The sequence below is a fragment of the Salmo salar genome, chromosome 21 (genome assembly GCF_965601325.2).
Source record: "Salmo salar chromosome 21, fSalSal1, whole genome shotgun sequence".
Classification (NCBI taxonomy): domain Eukaryota; kingdom Metazoa; phylum Chordata; class Actinopteri; order Salmoniformes; family Salmonidae; genus Salmo; species Salmo salar.
This window is the reverse complement of record NC_138311.1, coordinates 45,383,144-45,403,206: the sequence shown is the minus strand read 5'-3', so window position 1 is coordinate 45,403,206 and position 20,063 is coordinate 45,383,144. Positions and strand designations below refer to the sequence as shown.

Sequence of the window (20,063 nt, the reverse complement as noted above, 5' to 3'; positions counted from 1 at the left end):
TGACTCGCACTTTGGTAGTCAATTCTTACCGTGCCCATTATTAAAATAGGATTTCCTGCATATAGAAATTACAGTTTTTGTTTTCAGCATTCATCACAGGTAACTTAAACTCTATTTTTATTATTCAAACAGTTGAGAGTATTTGTCTCCTAAGCAGACTCTTCAGTATCGTTGTCACTTCAGAGCTGTGTGTGTGTGTGTGTGTGTGTCCCAAAAAAAAAAAAAAAAAGCATAAAAAGTAATCGGCCGATTAATCGGTATCGGCCTTTGGGCCCCCAATAATCGGTATCGGCGCTGAAAAATCATAATCGGTCGACCTCTAGTTCCAATACTACCATAGCATGGGCAAAACAAAAGGAATTCTACACATTCAAATGTATCACAGAAGCTGGGTAAAACATAATAGAATCAAACAAACAATGGAAGTCTTCAAACAGTGTGGAATACCGTACATTCATTTGCTTTGATTCCCCACACAATCATCCTAACCACCATGTTGTGTGTGTGCAGCCGGAACTCGTTGTTCGTACAGGAGGGGACACGGATGCGCCCGTTGTCGGTTGGGCACCTGGTGGACCACATGATCCACGCCTCACCTAGTCTCCCCATCTTCTCCAATCATAAATCAGCGTCCTCCACCCAGGCCAACTCTATCAGTCTGGACTCCAGCCCGTAAGTCTGCTGCCGCTCACACACACACACACACACACACACCAATCACAAGTCAGCCTCGTCCACTCACACCAACTCCATCAGTCTGGACCTCTAGTGGACACTGGACACACTGCAGTAGTCAGGAAGATGAGATGTGTGGTGGTTATCAGTGGCCCTGTTGACATGACTGTAGGATCTGAACAGGAACAAATGGGGCCCCTAGTTGTAGCTCAGTACGAGAGACTAGGCCTACATTAAAACAATATGCACCAAGGGACTGCTCTAAGCAAGACTGACAATCTAATGGAAGTTGTCTCTGACCAGCTCTTCCCTCTCTGCAAAACACCACCATAGCTGTTAATGAGGGTGAAAGTTGGTGACTATGACTATATTCCACTGTTAAAGTCTCCAGTAAAGCCACTGTCTAAAAATCAATGGAAGCCACATTCTAATTGGACATGACAGTACCAGTGCCATGGTGTCTGCTCCGACTTCTAAAACGGCTGCTTTTTAAAAGTTATCGTTTTTAACGGTTGGCTTGTGTGTCTGTTGCTTGCAGTTTAAGTTCACACCCTTTCCCAAATGTCATTTAATGGGCTTAAATGGAAATAGCCTTTGAACGTGGGCTATAAAAAGTGTTTACAGCTCTGGAGGCATGGAGGGGGTTCGGCAGGGCTGGGATGGAGCAAGGTGGGGGGTGGTAGACCCATAAAAACGAGGCCTGTCTCTCACTCAGCGCAGTATACCCGTCTTAGGTCAAACTTCCCCCGGCCCGTGGTTGTAGTCTACTGCACTGGTAGTCCACTGATAGCTGAGTGTAGCCTAACCCAGCATGACGTGTGAGAGTGACCTAACCCCTGGTGACTCTACTGTAGCAGAGTGACCTAACCCCTGGTGACTCTACTGTAGCAGAGTGACCTAACCCCTGGTGACTCTACTGTAGCAGAGTGACCTAACCCCTGGTGACTCTACTGTAGCAGAGTGACCTAACCCCTGGTGACTCTACTGTAGCAGAGTGACCTAACCCCTGGTGGCTCTACTGTAGCAGAGTGACCTAACCCCTGGTGACTCTACTGTAGCAGAGTGACCTAACCCCTGGTGACTCTACTGTAGCAGCGTGACGTGTGAGAGTGACCTAACCCCTGGTGACTCTACTGTAGCAGAGTGACCTAACCCCTGGTGACTCTACTGTAGCAGAGTGACCTAACCCCTGGTGACTCTACTGTAGCAGAGTGACCTAACCCCTGGTGACTCTACTGTAGCAGAGTGACCTAACCCCTGGTGACTCTACTGTAGCAGAGTGACCTAACCCCTGGTGACTCTACTGTAGCAGAGTGACCTAACCCCTGGTGACTCTACTGTAGCAGAGTGACCTAACCCCTGGTGACTCTACTGTAGCAGAGTGACCTAACCCCTGGTGACTCTACTGTAGCAGAGTGACCTAACCCCTGGTGGCTCTACTGTAGCAGAGTGACCTAACCCCTGGTGACTCTACTGTAGCAGAGTGACCTAACCCCTGGTGGCTCTACTGTAGCAGAGTGACCTAACCCCTGGTGGCTCTACTGTAGCAGAGTGACCTAACCCCTGGTGACTCTACTGTAGCAGAGTGACGTGTGAGAGTGACCTAACCTCTGGTGACTCTACTGTAGCAGCGTGATGTGTGAGAGTGACCTAACCCCTGGTGACTCTACTGTGTGAGACTGACCTAACCCCTGGTGACTCTACTGTAGCAGAGTGACCTAACCCCTGGTGACTCTACTGTAGCAGAGTGACCTAACCCCTGGTGACTCTACTGTAGCAGCGTGACGTGTGAGAGTGACCTAACCCCTGGTGACTCTACTGTAGCAGCGTGACGTGTGAGAGTGACCTAACCCCTGGTGACTCTACTGTAGCAGCGTGACGTGTGAGAGTGACCTAACCCCTGGTGACTCTACTGTAGCAGCGTGACGTGTGAGAGTGACCTAACCTCTGGTGACTCTACTGTAGCAGCGTGATGTGTGAGAGTGACCTAACCCCTGGTGACTCTACTGTGTGAGAGTGACCTAACCCCTGGTGACTCTACTGTAGCAGAGTGACCTAACCCCTGGTGACTCTACTGTAGCAGAGTGACCTAACCCCTGGTGACTCTACTGTAGCAGTGTGAGAGTGACCTAACCCCTGGTGACTCTACTGTAGCAGCGTGACGTGTGAGAGTGACCTAACCCCTGGTGACTCTACTGTAGCAGCGTGACGTGTGAGAGTGACCTAACCCCTGGTGACTCTACTGTAGCAGCGTGACGTGTGAGAGTGACCTAACCCCTGGTGACTCTACTGTAGCAGCGTGACGTGTGAGAGTGACCTAACCCCTGGTGACTCTACTGTAGCAGCGTGACGTGTGAGAGTGACCTAACCCCTGGTGACTCTACTGTAGCAGTGTGACCTAACCCCTGGTGACTCTACTGTAGCAGTGTGACCTAACCCCTGGTGACTCTACTGTAGCAGTGTGAGAGTGACCTAACCCCTGGTGACTCTACTGTAGCAGTGTGAGAGTGACCTAACCCCTGGTGACTCTACTGTAGCAGCGTGACGTGTGAGAGTGACCTAACCCCTGGTGACTCTACTGTAGCAGCGTGACGTGTGAGAGTGACCTAACCCCTGGTGACTCTACTGTAGCAGAGTGACGTGTGAGAGTGACCTAACCCCTGGTGACTCTACTGTAGCAGAGTGACGTGTGAGAGTGACCTAACCCCTGGTGACTCTACTGTAGCAGTGTGAGAGTGACCTAACCCCTGGTGACTCTACTGTAGCAGAGTGACCTAACCCCTGGTGACTCTACTGTAGCAGAGTGACCTAACCCCTGGTGACTCTACTGTAGCAGTGTGAGAGTGACCTAACCCCTGGTGACTCTACTGTAGCAGCGTGATGTGTGAGAGTGACCTAACCCCTGGTGACTCTACTGTAGCAGCGTGACGTGTGAGAGTGACCTAACCCCTGGTGACTCTACTGTAGCAGTGTGAGAGTGACCTAACCCCTGGTGACTCTACTGTAGCAGAGTGACCTAACCCCTGGTGACTCTACTGTAGCAGAGTGACCTAACCCCTGGTGACTCTACTGTAGCAGTGTGAGAGTGACCTAACCCCTGGTGACTCTACTGTAGCAGCGTGACGTGTGAGAGTGACCTAACCCCTGGTGACTCTACTGTAGCAGCGTGACGTGTGAGAGTGACCTAACCCCTGGTGACTCTACTGTAGCAGAGTGACGTGTGAGAGTGACCTAACCCCTGGTGACTCTACTGTAGCAGAGTGACGTGTGAGAGTGACCTAACCCCTGGTGACTCTACTGTAGCAGAGTGACGTGTGAGAGTGACCTAACCCCTGGTGATTCTACTGTAGCAGTGTGACCTAACCCCTGGTGACTCTACTGTAGCAGTGTGAGAGTGACCTAACCCCTGGTGACTCTACTGTAGCAGCGTGATGTGTGAGAGTGACCTAACCCCTGGTGACTCTACTGTGTGAGAGTGACCTAACCCCTGGTTACTCTACTGTAGCAGAGTGACCTAACCCCTGGTGACTCTACTGTAGCAGAGTGACCTAACCCCTGGTGACTCTACTGTAGCAGTGTGAGAGTGACCTAACCCCTGGTGACTCTACTGTAGCAGCGTGACGTGTGAGAGTGACCTAACCCCTGGTGACTCTACTGTAGCAGCGTGACGTGTGAGAGTGACCTAACCCCTGGTGACTCTACTGTAGCAGCGTGACGTGTGAGAGTGACCTAACCCCTGGTGACTCTACTGTAGCAGAGTGACGTGTGAGAGTGACCTAACCCCTGGTGACTCTACTGTAGCAGTGTGAGAGTGACCTAACCCCTGGTGACTCTACTGTAGCAGTGTGACCTAACCCCTGGTGACTCTACTGTAGCAGTGTGAGAGTGACCTAACCCCTGGTGACTCTACTGTAGCAGCGTGACGTGTGAGAGTGACCTAACCCCTGGTGACTCTACTGTAGCAGCGTGACGTGTGAGAGTGACCTAACCCCTGGTGACTCTACTGTAGCAGCGTGACGTGTGAGAGTGACCTAACCCCTGGTGACTCTACTGTAGCAGAGTGACGTGTGAGAGTGACCTAACCCCTGGTGACTCTACTGTAGCAGAGTGACGTGTGAGAGTGACCTAACCCCTGGTGACTCTACTGTAGCAGTGTGAGAGTGACCTAACCCCTGGTGACTCTACTGTAGCAGAGTGACCTAACCCCTGGTGACTCTACTGTAGCAGAGTGACCTAACCCCTGGTGACTCTACTGTAGCAGAGTGACCTAACCCCTGGTGACTCTACTGTAGCAGTGTGAGAGTGACCTAACCCCTGGTGACTCTACTGTAGCAGCGTGACGTGTGAGAGTGACCTAACCCCTGGTGACTCTACTGTAGCAGTGTGAGAGTGACCTAACCCCTGGTGACTCTACTGTAGCAGAGTGACCTAACCCCTGGTGACTCTACTGTAGCAGAGTGACCTAACCCCTGGTGACTCTACTGTAGCAGTGTGAGAGTGACCTAACCCCTGGTGACTCTACTGTAGCAGCGTGACGTGTGAGAGTGACCTAACCCCTGGTGACTCTACTGTAGCAGCGTGACGTGTGAGAGTGACCTAACCCCTGGTGACTCTACTGTAGCAGAGTGACGTGTGAGAGTGACCTAACCCCTGGTGACTCTACTGTAGCAGAGTGACGTGTGAGAGTGACCTAACCCCTGGTGACTCTACTGTAGCAGAGTGACGTGTGAGAGTGACCTAACCCCTGGTGATTCTACTGTAGCAGTGTGACCTAACCCCTGGTGACTCTACTGTAGCAGTGTGAGAGTGACCTAACCCCTGGTGACTCTACTGTAGCAGCGTGACGTGTGAGAGTGACCTAACCCCTGGTGACTCTACTGTAGCAGCGTGACGTGTGAGAGTGACCTAACCCCTGGTGACTCTACTGTAGCAGCGTGACGTGTGAGAGTGACCTAACCCCTGGTGACTCTACTGTAGCAGAGTGACGTGTGAGAGTGACCTAACCCCTGGTGACTCTACTGTAGCAGAGTGACGTGTGAGAGTGACCTAACCCCTGGTCACTCTACTGTAGCAGTGTGAGAGTGACCTAACCCCTGGTGACTCTACTGTAGCAGTGTGAGAGTGACCTAACCCCTGGTGACTCTACTGTAGCAGTGTGACCTAACCCCTGGTGACTCTACTGTAGCAGTGTGAGAGTGACCTAACCCCTGGTGACTCTACTGTAGCAGTGTGAGAGTGACCTAACCCCTGGTGACTCTACTGTAGCAGCGTGTTGTGTGAGAGTGACCTAACCCCTGGTGACTCTACTGTAGCAGCGTGACGTGTGAGAGTGACCTAACCCCTGGTGACTCTACTGTAGCAGAGTGACGTGTGAGAGTGACCTAACCCCTGGTGACTCTACTGTAGCAGAGTGACGTGTGAGAGTGACCTAACCCCTGGTGACTCTACTGTAGCAGTGTGAGAGTGACCTAACCCCTGGTGACTCTACTGTAGCAGAGTGACCTAACCCCTGGTGACTCTACTGTAGCAGAGTGACCTAACCCCTGGTGACTCTACTGTAGCAGTGTGAGAGTGACCTAACCCCTGGTGACTCTACTGTAGCAGCGTGATGTGTGAGAGTGACCTAACCCCTGGTGACTCTACTGTAGCAGCGTGACGTGTGAGAGTGACCTAACCCCTGGTGACTCTACTGTAGCAGTGTGAGAGTGACCTAACCCCTGGTGACTCTACTGTAGCAGAGTGACCTAACCCCTGGTGACTCTACTGTAGCAGAGTGACCTAACCCCTGGTGACTCTACTGTAGCAGTGTGAGAGTGACCTAACCCCTGGTGACTCTACTGTAGCAGCGTGACGTGTGAGAGTGACCTAACCCCTGGTGACTCTACTGTAGCAGCGTGACGTGTGAGAGTGACCTAACCCCTGGTGACTCTACTGTAGCAGAGTGACGTGTGAGAGTGACCTAACCCCTGGTGACTCTACTGTAGCAGAGTGACGTGTGAGAGTGACCTAACCCCTGGTGACTCTACTGTAGCAGAGTGACGTGTGAGAGTGACCTAACCCCTGGTGATTCTACTGTAGCAGTGTGACCTAACCCCTGGTGACTCTACTGTAGCAGTGTGAGAGTGACCTAACCCCTGGTGACTCTACTGTAGCAGCGTGACGTGTGAGAGTGACCTAACCCCTGGTGACTCTACTGTAGCAGCGTGACGTGTGAGAGTGACCTAACCCCTGGTGACTCTACTGTAGCAGCGTGACGTGTGAGAGTGACCTAACCCCTGGTGACTCTACTGTAGCAGAGTGACGTGTGAGAGTGACCTAACCCCTGGTGACTCTACTGTAGCAGAGTGACGTGTGAGAGTGACCTAACCCCTGGTGACTCTACTGTAGCAGTGTGAGAGTGACCTAACCCCTGGTGACTCTACTGTAGCAGAGTGACCTAACCCCTGGTGACTCTACTGTAGCAGCGTGACGTGTGAGAGTGACCTAACCCCTGGTGACTCTACTGTAGCAGTGTGAGAGTGACCTAACCCCTGGTGACTCTACTGTAGCAGCGTGACGTGTGAGAGTGACCTAACCCCTGGTGACTCTACTGTAGCAGCGTGACGTGTGAGAGTGACCTAACCCCTGGTGACTCTACTGTAGCAGTGTGAGAGTGACCTAACCCCTGGTGACTCTACTGTAGCAGCGTGACGTGTGAGAGTGACCTAACCCCTGGTGACTCTACTGTAGCAGCGTGACGTGTGAGAGTGACCTAACCCCTGGTGACTCTACTGTAGCAGAGTGACGTGTGAGAGTGACCTAACCCCTGGTGACTCTACTGTAGCAGAGTGACGTGTGAGAGTGACCTAACCCCTGGTGACTCTACTGTAGCAGAGTGACGTGTGAGAGTGACCTAACCCCTGGTGACTCTACTGTAGCAGTGTGACCTAACCCCTGGTGACTCTACTGTAGCAGTGTGAGAGTGACCTAACCCCTGGTGACTCTACTGTAGCAGCGTGACGTGTGAGAGTGACCTAACCCCTGGTGACTCTACTGTAGCAGCGTGACGTGTGAGAGTGACCTAACCCCTGGTGACTCTACTGTAGCAGAGTGACGTGTGAGAGTGACCTAACCCCTGGTGACTCACCTGTAGCAGAGTGACGTGTGAGAGTGACCTAACTCCTGGTGACTCTACTGTAGCAGTGTGAGAGTGACCTAACCCCTGGTGACTCTACTGTAGCAGAGTGACCTAACCCCTGGTGACTCTACTGTAGCAGAGTGACCTAACCCCTGGTGACTCTACTGTAGCAGAGTGACCTAACCCCTAGTGACTCTACTGTAGCAGAGTGACCTAACCCCTGGTGACTCTACTGTAGCAGAGTGACCTAACCCCTGGTGACTCTACTGTAGCAGAGTGACCTAACCCCTGGTGACTCTACTGTAGCAGAGTGACCTAACCCCTGGTGACTCTACTGTAGCAGAGTGACCTAACCCCTGGTGACTCTACTGTAGCAGAGTGACCTAACCCCTGGTGACTCTACTGTAGCAGAGTGACCTAACCCCTGGTGACTCTACTGTAGCAGAGTGACCTAACCCCTGGTGACTCTACTGTAGCAGTGTGAGAGTGACCTAACCCCTGGTGACTCTACTGTAGCAGTGTGAGAGTGACCTAACCCCTGGTGACTCTACTGTAGCAGCGTGACGTGTGAGAGTGACCTAACCCCTGGTGACTCTACTGTAGCAGAGTGACGTGTGAGAGTGACCTAACCCCTGGTGACTCTACTGTAGCAGAGTGACGTGTGAGAGTGACCTAACCCCTGGTGACTCTACTGTAGCAGAGTGAGAGTGACCTAACCCCTGGTGACTCTACTGTAGCAGATTGACCTAACCCCTGGTGACTCTACTGTAGCAGTGTGAGAGTGACCTAACCCCTGGTGACTCTACTGTAGCAGAGTGACCTAACCCCTGGTGACTCTACTGTAGCAGTGTGAGAGTGACCTAACCCCTGGTGACTCTACTGTAGCAGATTGACCTAACCCCTGGTGACTCTACTGTAGCAGTGTGAGAGTGACCTAACCCCTGGTGACTCTACTGTAGCAGAGTGACCTAACCCCTGGTGACTCTACTGTAGCAGCGTGACGTGTGAGAGTGACCTAACCCCTGGTGACTCTACTGTAGCAGAGTGACCTAACCCCTGGTGACTCTACTGTAGCAGACTGACCTAACCCCGGTGACTCTACTGTAGCAGTGTGAGAGTGACCTAACCCCTGGTGACTCTACTGTAGCAGCGTGACGTGTGAGAGTGACCTAACCCCTGGTGACTCTACTGTAGCAGAGTGACCTAACCCCTGGTGACTCTACTGTAGCAGTGTGAGAGTGACCTAACCCCTGGTGACTCTACTGTAGCAGCGTGACGTGTGAGAGTGACCTAACCCCTGGTGACTCTACTGTAGCAGAGTGACGTGTGAGAGTGACCTAACCCCTGGTGACTCTACTGTAGCAGTGTGAGAGTGACCTAACCCCTGGTGACTCTACTGTAGCAGTGTGAGAGTGACCTAACCCCTGGTGACTCTACTGTAGCAGTGTGAGAGTGACCTAACCCCTGGTGACTCTACTGTAGCAGTGTGAGAGTGACCTAACCCCTGGTGACTCTACTGTAGCAGAGTGACCTAACCCCTGGTGACTCTACTGTAGCAGAGTGACCTAACCCCTGGTGACTCTACTGTAGCAGAGTGACCTAACCCCTGGTGACTCTACTGTAGCAGAGTGACCTAACCCCTGGTGACTCTACTGTAGCAGAGTGACCTAACCCCTGGTGACTCTACTGTAGCAGTGTGAGAGTGACCTAACCCCTGGTGACTCTACTGTAGCAGCGTGACGTGTGAGATTGACCTAACCCCTGGTGACTCTACTGTAGCAGTGTGAGAGTGACCTAACCCCTGGTGACTCTACTGTAGCAGCGTGACGTGTGAGAGTGACCTAACCCCTGGTGACTCTACTGTAGCAGCGTGACGTGTGAGAGTGACCTAACCCCTGATGACTCTACTGTAGCAGAGTGACGTGTGAGAGTGACCTAACCCCTGGTGACTCTACTGTAGCAGAGTGACGTGTGAGAGTGACCTAACCCCTGGTGACTCTACTGTAGCAGCGTGACGTGTGAGAGTGACCTAACCCCTGGTGACTCTACTGTAGCAGCGTGACGTGTGAGAGTGACCTAACCCCTGGTGACTCTACTGTAGCAGCGTGACGTGTGAGAGTGACCTAACCTCTGGTGACTCTACTGTAGCAGCGTGATGTGTGAGAGTGACCTAACCCCTGGTGACTCTACTGTGTGAGAGTGACCTAACCCCTGGTGACTCTACTTTAGCAGAGTGACCTAACCCCTGGTGACTCTACTGTAGCAGAGTGACCTAACCCCTGGTGACTCTACTGTAGCAGCGTGACGTGTGAGAGTGACCTAACCCCTGGTGACTCTACTGTAGCAGCGTGACGTGTGAGAGTGACCTAACCCCTGGTGACTCTACTGTAGCAGCGTGACGTGTGAGAGTGACCTAACCCCTGGTGACTCTACTGTAGCAGCGTGACGTGTGAGAGTGACCTAACCTCTGGTGACTCTACTGTAGCAGCGTGATGTGTGAGAGTGACCTAACCCCTGGTGACTCTACTGTGTGAGAGTGACCTAACCCCTGGTGACTCTACTGTAGCAGAGTGACCTAACCCCTGGTGACTCTACTGTAGCAGTGTGAGAGTGAACTAACCCCTGGTGACTCTACTGTAGCAGTGTGAGAGTGACCTAACCCCTGGTGACTCTACTGTAGCAGCGTGACGTGTGAGAGTGACCTAACCCCTGGTGACTCTACTGTAGCAGCGTGACGTGTGAGAGTGACCTAACCCCTGGTGACTCTACTGTAGCAGCGTGACTTGTGAGAGTGACCTAACCCCTGGTGACTCTACTGTAGCAGCGTGACGTGTGAGAGTGACCTAACCCCTGGTGACTCTACTGTAGCAGTGTGAGAGTGACCTAACCCCTGGTGACTCTACTGTAGCAGTGTGACCTAACCCCTGGTGACTCTACTGTAGCAGTGTGAGAGTGACCTAACCCCTGGTGACTCTACTGTAGCAGCGTGACGTGTGAGAGTGACCTAACCCCTGGTGACTCTACTGTAGCAGCGTGACGTGTGAGAGTGACCTAACCCCTGGTGACTCTACTGTAGCAGAGTGACGTGTGAGAGTGACCTAACCCCTGGTGACTCTACTGTAGCAGAGTGACGTGTGAGAGTGACCTAACCCCTGGTGACTCTACTGTAGCAGTGTGAGAGTGACCTAACCCCTGGTGACTCTACTGTAGCAGAGTGACCTAACCCCTGGTGACTCTACTGTAGCAGAGTGACCTAACCCCTGGTGACTCTACTGTAGCAGTGTGAGAGTGACCTAACCCCTGGTGACTCTACTGTAGCAGCGTGATGTGTGAGAGTGACCTAACCCCTGGTGACTCTACTGTAGCAGCGTGACGTGTGAGAGTGACCTAACCCCTGGTGACTCTACTGTAGCAGTGAGAGTGACCTAACCCCTGGTGACTCTACTGTAGCAGAGTGACCTAACCCCTGGTGACTCTACTGTAGCAGAGTGACCTAACCCCTGGTGACTCTACTGTAGCAGAGTGACCTAACCCCTGGTGACTCTACTGTAGCAGTGTGAGAGTGACCTAACCCCTGGTGACTCTACTGTAGCAGCGTGACGTGTGAGAGTGACCTAACCCCTGGTGACTCTACTGTAGCAGAGTGACGTGTGAGAGTGACCTAACCCCTGGTGACTCTACTGTAGCAGAGTGACGTGTGAGAGTGACCTAACCCCTGGTGACTCTACTGTAGCAGAGTGACGTGTGAGAGTGACCTAACCCCTGGTGGCTCTACTGTAGCAGAGTGACGTGTGAGAGTGACCTAACCCCTGGTGACTCTACTGTAGCAGTGTGAGAGTGACCTAACCCCTGGTGACTCTACTGTAGCAGAGTGACCTAACCCCTGGTGACTCTACTGTAGCAGAGTGACCTAACCCCTGGTGACTCTACTGTAGCAGCGTGACGTGTGAGAGTGACCTAACCCCTGGTGACTCTACTGTAGCAGCGTGACGTGTGAGAGTGAACTAACCCCTGGTGACTCTACTGTAGCAGCGTGACGTGTGAGAGTGACCTAACCCCTGGTGACTCTACTGTAGCAGAGTGACGTGTGAGAGTGACCTAACCCCTGGTGACTCTACTGTAGCAGTGTGACCTAACCCCTGGTGACTCTACTGTAGCAGTGTGAGAGTGACCTAACCCCTGGTGACTCTACTGTAGCAGCGTGACGTGTGAGAGTGACCTAACCCCTGGTGACTCTACTGTAGCAGCGTGACGTGTGAGAGTGACCTAACCCCTGGTGACTCTACTGTAGCAGAGTGACGTGTGAGAGTGACCTAACCCCTGGTGACTCTACTGTAGCAGAGTGACGTGTGAGAGTGACCTAACCCCTGGTGACTCTACTGTAGCAGTGTGACCTAACCCCTGGTGACTCTACTGTAGCAGTGTGAGAGTGACCTAACCCCTGGTGACTCTACTGTAGCAGCGTGACGTGTGAGAGTGACCTAACCCCTGGTGACTCTACTGTAGCAGCGTGACGTGTGAGAGTGACCTAACCCCTGGTGACTCTACTGTAGCAGCGTGACGTGTGAGAGTGACCTAACCCCTGGTGACTCTACTGTAGCAGAGTGACGTGTGAGAGTGACCTAACCCCTGGTGACTCTACTGTAGCAGTGTGAGAGTGACCTAACCCCTGGTGACTCTACTGTAGCAGAGTGACCTAACCCCTGGTGACTCTACTGTAGCAGAGTGACCTAACCCCTGGTGACTCTACTGTAGCAGAGTGACCTAACCCCTGGTGACTCTACTGTAGCAGAGTGACCTAACCCCTGGTGACTCTACTGTAGCAGAGTGACCTAACCCCTGGTGACTCTACTGTAGCAGAGTTACCTAACCCCTGGTGACTCTACTGTAGCAGAGTTACCTAACCCCTGGTGACTCTACTGTAGCAGAGTGACCTAACCCCTGGTGACTCTACTGTAGCAGTGTGAGAGTGACCTAACCCCTGGTGACTCTACTGTAGCAGTGTGAGAGTGACCTAACCCCTGGTGACTCTACTGTAGCAGCGTGACGTGTGAGAGTGACCTAACCCCTGGTGACTCTACTGTAGCAGCGTGACGTGTGAGAGTGACCTAACCCCTGGTGACTCTACTGTAGCAGAGTGACGTGTGAGAGTGACCTAACCCCTGGTGACTCTACTGTAGCAGAGTGAGAGTGACCTAACCCCTGGTGACTCTACTGTAGCAGTGTGAGAGTGACCTAACCCCTGGTGACTCTACTGTAGCAGTGTGAGAGTGACCTAACCCCTGGTGACTCTACTGTAGCAGAGTGACCTAACCCCTGGTGACTCTACTGTAGCAGTGTGAGAGTGACCTAACCCCTGGTGACTCTACTGTAGCAGCGTGACGTGTGAGATTGACCTAACCCCTGGTGACTCTACTGTAGCAGAGTGACCTAACCCCTGGTGACTCTACTGTAGCAGCGTGACGTGTGAGAGTGACCTAACCCCTGGTGACTCTACTGTAGCAGAGTGACCTAACCCCTGGTGACTCTACTGTAGCAGACTGACCTAACCCCGGTGACTCTACTGTAGCAGTGTGAGAGTGACCTAACCCCTGGTGACTCTACTGTAGCAGCGTGACGTGTGAGAGTGACCTAACCCCTGGTGACTCTACTGTAGCAGAGTGACCTAACCCCTGGTGACTCTACTGTAGCAGTGTGAGAGTGACCTAACCCCTGGTGACTCTACTGTAGCAGCGTGACGTGTGAGAGTGACCTAACCCCTGGTGACTCTACTGTAGCAGAGTGACGTGTGAGAGTGACCTAACCCCTGGTGACTCTACTGTAGCAGTGTGAGAGTGACCTAACCCCTGGTGACGCTACTGTAGCAGCGTGACGTGTGAGAGTGACCTAACCCCTGGTGACTCTACTGTAGCAGCGTGACATGTGAGAGTGACCTAACCCCTGGTGACTCTACTGTAGCAGAGTGACGTGTGAGAGTGACCTAACCCCTGGTGACTCTACTGTAGCAGTGTGAGAGTGACCTAACCCCTGGTGACTCTACTGTAGCAGTGTGAGAGTGACCTAACCCCTGGTGACTCTACTGTAGCAGTGTGAGAGTGACCTAACCCCTGGTGACTCTACTGTAGCAGTGTGAGAGTGACCTAACCCCTGGCGACTCTACTGTAGCAGTGTGAGAGTGACCTAACCCCTGGTGACTCTACTGTAGCAGTGTGAGAGTGACCTAACCCCTGGTGACTCTACTGTAGCAGAGTGACCTAACCCCTGGTGACTCTACTGTAGCAGAGTGACCTAACCCCTGGTGACTCTACTGTAGCAGAGTGACCTAACCCCTGGTGACTCTACTGTAGCAGAGTGACCTAACCCCTGGTGACTCTACTGTAGCAGAGTGACCTAACCCCTGGTGACTCTACTGTAGCAGTGTGACCTAACCCCTGGTGACTCTACTGTAGCAGCGTGACGTGTGAGAGTGACCTAACCCCTGGTGACTCTACTGTAGCAGCGTGACGTGTGAGATTGACCTAACCCCTGGTGACTCTACTGTAGCAGTGTGAGAGTGACCTAACCCCTGGTGACTCTACTGTAGCAGAGTGACCTAACCCCTGGTGACTCTACTGTAGCAGCGTGACGTGTGAGAGTGACCTAACCCCTGGTGACTCTACTGTAGCAGCGTGACGTGTGAGATTGACCTAACCCCTGGTGACTCTACTGTAGCAGTGTGAGAGTGACCTAACCCCTGGTGACTCTACTGTAGCAGCGTGACGTGTGAGAGTGACCTAACCCCTGATGACTCTACTGTAGCAGAGTGACGTGTGAGAGTGACCTAACCCCTGGTGACTCTACTGTAGCAGAGTGACGTGTGAGAGTGACCTAACCCCTGGTGACTCTACTGTAGCAGCGTGACGTGTGAGAGTGACCTAACCCCTGGTGACTCTACTGTAGCAGCGTGACGTGTGAGAGTGACCTAACCCCTGGTGACTCTACTGTAGCAGTGTGAGAGTGACCTAACCCCTGGACTACTAGTGTTGAGTTGCCCTGCTGAGTGAGGCTATGTTCAGCGATCTCCTTGTCCCACCCCCCTGTTTTCCCTCTGCTCTACATCCTAACCTCAACCTCCAGACAACCCTGTATTCCAGTTCGTTTGGCTGTTATGTTCTTTGAGATGCTGTTCAGAGTTCCGTTAACTGTTTATTATTAGGCTAGATTGGGTAAGAGCCTCTACAACAACTGGTTGTTATGTTAAAGCTGGAAGGGTATTTATCTGTTCTACAGAAGTGTTATCTTACCAAGAACTGTGTCGCAAGCATTAGTACAGATACCACATCTCTAATGGGAATAGAGGCAGTAGTTCAGAGTTCAGAGTTCCCTTACTTCCCAATTTAACATGTTAGTCATTTAGCAGACGTTCTTATCCAGATCGACTTACAGTAGTGAGTTCATACACATTCATACTTAACCTATGCAAAAACACAGAGGCACACCCACACTCCCTCTTTTGCTGTCATTTCACTCCTCTATTCACACACACAAACATATATATACACACACACACACACACACACACACACACACGGACAAACGCACACGCTTGCACGCACCCACATTCTGTGCCAAGCCATTTGCTCTTCTCTTCACTGATCCAGAAGATGATATAACCACCTGCTCACTCTTCCTGGGATCTCAAGCATCGCCCTCTCTCTCCCCCATCTCTCTCTCTCTCTCTCTCCCCCATCTCTCTCTCTCTCTCTCTCCCCCATCTCTCTCTCTCCCCCATCTCTCTCTCTCATCTCTCTCTCTCCCATCTCTCTCTCTCTCTCCCATCTCTCTCTCTCCCATCTCTCTCTCTCCCATCTCTCTCTCTCCCATCTCTCTCTCTCTCATCGCTCTCTCTCTCATCTCTCTCTCATCTCTCTCTCTCTCTCCCCCATCTCTCTCTCTCTCTCTCCCATCTCTCTCTCTCTCTCTCCCATCTCTCTCTCTCTCATCTCTCTCTCTCTCTCCCCCATCTCTCTCTCTCTCCCATCTCTCTCTCTCTCCCCCATCTCTCTCTCTCCCCCATCTCTCTCTCTCTCTCTCTCTCCCCCCATCTCTCTCTCTCTCTCTCTCTCTCTCCCCCATCTCTCTCTCTCTCCCCCATCTCTCTCTCTCTCTCCCCCATCTCTCTCTCTCTCTCCCCCATCTCTCTCTCTCTCTCCCCCATCTCTCTCTCTCTCTCCCCCATCTCTCTCTCTCTCCCCATATCTCTCTCTCTCTCTCCCATCTCTCTCTCTCCCATCTCTCTCTCTCCCATCTCTCTCTCTCTCATCGCTCTCTCTCTCATCTCTCTCTCTCTCTCCCCCATCTCTCTCTCTCTCTCTCCCATCTCTCTCTCTCTCTCTCCCATCTCTCTCTCTCTCTCCCATCTCTCTCTCTCTCATCTCTCTCTCTCTCTCCCCCATATCTCTCTCTCTCTCCCCATATCTCTCTCTCTCTCCCCCATATCTCTCTCTCTCTCCCCCATATCTCTCTCTCTCTCCCCCATATCTCTCTCTCTCTCCCCCATCTCTCTCTCTCTCTCCCCCATCTCTCTCTCTCTCTCCCCCATCTCTCTCTCTCCCCCATCTCTCTCTCTCTCTCCCCCATCTCTCTCTCTCTCCCCCATCTCTCTCTCCCCATCTCTCTCTCTCTCTCTCTCCCCATCTCTCTCTCTCTCTCTCCCCATCTCTCTCTCTCTCTCTCTCCCCATCTCTCTCTCTCTCTCTCTCCCCATCTCTCTCTCTCTCTCTCTCCCCATCTCTCTCTCTCTCTCTCTCCCCATCTCTCTCTCTCTCTCTCTCCCCATCTCTCTCTCTCTCTCTCTCCCCATCTCTCTCTCTCTCTCTCCCCATCTCTCTCTCTCTCTCTCCCCATCTCTCTCTCTCTCCCCCATCTCTCTCTCTCTCCCCCATCTCTCTCTCTCTCCCCCATCTCTCTCTCTCTCCCATCTCTCTCTCTCTCCCATCTCTCTCTCTCTCTCTCTCCCCCATCTCTCTCTCTCTCTCTCTCTCCCCATCTCTCTCTCTCTCTCCCCCATCTCTCTCTCTCTCTCTCCCCCATCTCTCTCTCTCTCTCCCCCATCTCTCTCTCTCTCTCTCTCTCTCTCTCTCCCCCATCTCTCTCTCTCTCTCTCCCCCATCTCTCTCTCTCTCTCTCCCCCATCTCTCTCTCTCTCTCCCCCATCTCTCTCTCTCTCTCTCCCCCATCTCTCTCTCTCTCTCTCCCCCATCTCTCTCTCTCTCTCTCTCCCCCATCTCTCTCTCTCCCCCATCTCTCTCTCTCTCTCTCCCCATCTCTCTCTATCTCTCTCTCTCTCTCTCTCCCCCATCTCTCTCTCTCTCTCCCCCATCGCTCTCTCTCTCCCCCCATCGCGCTCTCTCTCTCTCTCCCCATCTCTCTCCCCCATCTCTCTCTCCATCTCTCTTTTTCTTCTCTGTCTCTCCCTCTCTCAAAAAGAAACATCAATACAACAATATTCGCTGTCACAGCATTACCTCAATAAGATGAGATTTCAAGCAGTGGAAACCAAGGCAACCAGGTCATATGATACCTCCCTTCTACAACCTGATCTGTGAACCAGGAAAACATCCCACTACACTGTCACGTGAGAGGCTGCTGACCCTAGCCTGACCTTTAAAGAACTAAGAGAAGGTTGACCATTCCGTTCCCTGACTTCAATCATTTATGGTGGAAAAGGACAGCAACTGTATTTGTCTTACTGTCTTGATGTAATGAGATAAATACAGACAAATACTCTGTGTATGTCCCCGTGGTCAGTGTCAGTGAGCAGTAGTCCTTCTCTCAGCCATGTGGCTGAAGTCCTTGTGGTGTCTGTTTATTTTGAGAGAGAGGCCTGTCTGTCCCCCCTGCAGTGTCTCCTGTGTTGTGACACCAGCCTGGCATATAGGACGCCAAACAAAGACAATGTGCTGTGACTGTTCCTGATTGGCCTCTAGTCCTCCTGGGATTTCTGTGGTTGAGTGACTGGGATGGTTAGGTACACTGTACACAACAAACACCCACTGTGACTGGGATTGTTAGGTAGTTACACACTACAACACAGACACACACACACACCGTCTCTCTCTGTGGAGGATGTGCTGTAGGAGCTCTGCTCTACTATTGGCCAATGGCCACGAGCAACTGGAGTTTCTGCTTATCCAAAAGCTCTGATTGGCTGAATGGCTTACTGAGCTCTGTTGTTAGCTCTGTTGGATTTTAGGAAATGGAACGTGCCTTATCTTGAAAAAATATCAAGGACTTAAAAGGGACTGGCTGACAGACTGAAGGTACTCTACCAACGCTGTCTGTGTCTCTCTCCAGCTCCCCAGAGACAGTAGATGGTCGGCCCCCGGCCCTGCCTCCAAAACAGTCCAGGAAGAACCTGAGCCAGATCATCCAGGCCCACTCCCAGCAGAGTCTCCTTGACAACCACATCAACGAGATGTACGATGTCCCCATGGCAACCGACAAGACCACGGTAAGTCCGCCCTGACTCAATCTACCACTGTTTTCATTTTGTTTCATAATGAATTTATTCAGCTGGACCTAAATGACTTAGAATTAGGGCCAGGGTCATGGTTTTTCTGACCTTGTGACCTCTGAAGAACTGTGGGTCCTTCAGAGCCTCTGTAGGCTGTCAAGAGCTTATGTCCTTTCCAATGTAGACATGTATTAACACATCCCTATGTCTTTCTCTACAGTTGAACGGTGTTGTCCCTCACGACAATCTGGTCCTGGTCAAGATGAGACCAGATGACAACAGGCGATTTGGCTTCAACGTCAAGGTGAGACCTCTGCCTAGTGCCTACAGTAGTGCTTTGTAGGGCCACAGGTAACCTAGTGATTAGAGCGTTGGGCCAGTAACCGAAAGGTCGCTGGTTCAAATACTCGAGCCGACAAGGTGAAAAATCTATCGATGTGCCCTTGAGCAAGGCACTTAACCCTCATTTGCTCCAGGGGTGCTGTACTACACAGTTCACTGCACCTATCGTGTGTGTGACAATGAAACATCTTTATTATTATCTACTTTTTTTAATGTATAGCGCTATGAAATAACAATGCCCAGAGGGTAATCACCTAACCCTACTGCTCCTAATCCTGACCATGTGACTTGACCAAGATCAGATTGTTTAGCCCTCTCCATTGCCTTGGTTTTAGGGTGGAGCTGATCAGAAGGTGCCCGTCATCGTGTCTCGTGTGGCCCCTGGGACATCGGTATGTTAGAACACTAACCAACACCCCATACACTCTGGCTCCCGAGTGGTGCAGCGGTCTAAGTCACTGCAGCTCAGTGCTTGAGGCGACACTACAGACCCTGGTTCAATTCCAGGCTGTATCACAACCAGCTGTGATTGGGAGTCCGGGTTAGAGCTTGGACGGGGTAGGCAGTGCCGTCATTGTAAATAAGAATTTGTTCTTAACTGACTTGCCTAGTTAAATAAAGGTAAAATGAAAATGCATTTTTTTAAACATTTACAGTACACATACTCATGTTCTTCCTCTCTCAGATACTCAGAAACACGCTCACACTTTCCCTATCACTTCTGCCCTTACACTCACAATGTCTCTACCCCTCATCTCACTCTCTCTCTCTCTCTTGCTATTTCTCTCTCCATCTTTCCCTTCTATCTGTCTCTTTCCCTCCCTCTGTCTTGTTCCCACTCACGCTCTCTCATTGAAACACATACAGTGAGGGAAAAAAGTATTTGATCCCCTGCTGATTTTGTACATTTGCCCACTGACAAAGAAATGATCAGTCTATAATTTTAATGGTAGGTTTATTTGAACAGTGAGAGACAGAATAACAACAAAAAAATCCAGAACAACGCATGTCAAAAATGTTATAAAATGATTTGCATTTTAATGAGGGAAATAAGTAATATATGTATGTATGTGTGTGTGTGTGTGTGTGTACAGCAATAGTTAAATACGATAGGCATTGACTAGAATACAGTCCAGACATATGAAGTGGGTGAAACAGTATGTAGACATGATTAAAGTGACCAGTGTTCCATGTCTATGTACATAGGCAGCAGCCTCTAAGGTGCAGGGTTGAGTAACCGGGTGGTAAGCGCATAGTGACAGTGACTAAGTTCAGGGCAGGGTACTGGGCGGGGCTGGGTAGTGGTGACTATTCAACAGTCTGATGGCCTTGAGCTAGAAGCTGTTTAGAAGAGAGATGGAAGTCTCTCGGTCCCAGCTTTGATGCACCTGTACTGACCTCGCCTTCTGAATGGTAGCGGGGTGAACAGGCCAT

General features: G+C 51.7%; 1 protein-coding gene across 2 annotated transcripts in view; it reads left to right on the top strand.

Annotated features, from left to right (window-relative positions):
* Nucleotides 1-20,063, top strand: part of LOC106582393 (tyrosine-protein phosphatase non-receptor type 4) — a 132,335-nt gene that overhangs the window by 91,640 nt on the left and 20,632 nt on the right. For both annotated transcript variants that reach the window (XM_014165465.3, XM_014165466.3), the window contains exons 15-18: nt 511-672; nt 18,128-18,284; nt 18,508-18,591; nt 18,965-19,021. In XM_014165465.3, coding sequence (XP_014020940.1) covers nt 511-672; nt 18,128-18,284; nt 18,508-18,591; nt 18,965-19,021 — 460 coding nt within the window. The remainder of the gene's footprint in view (nt 1-510; nt 673-18,127; nt 18,285-18,507; nt 18,592-18,964; nt 19,022-20,063) is intronic.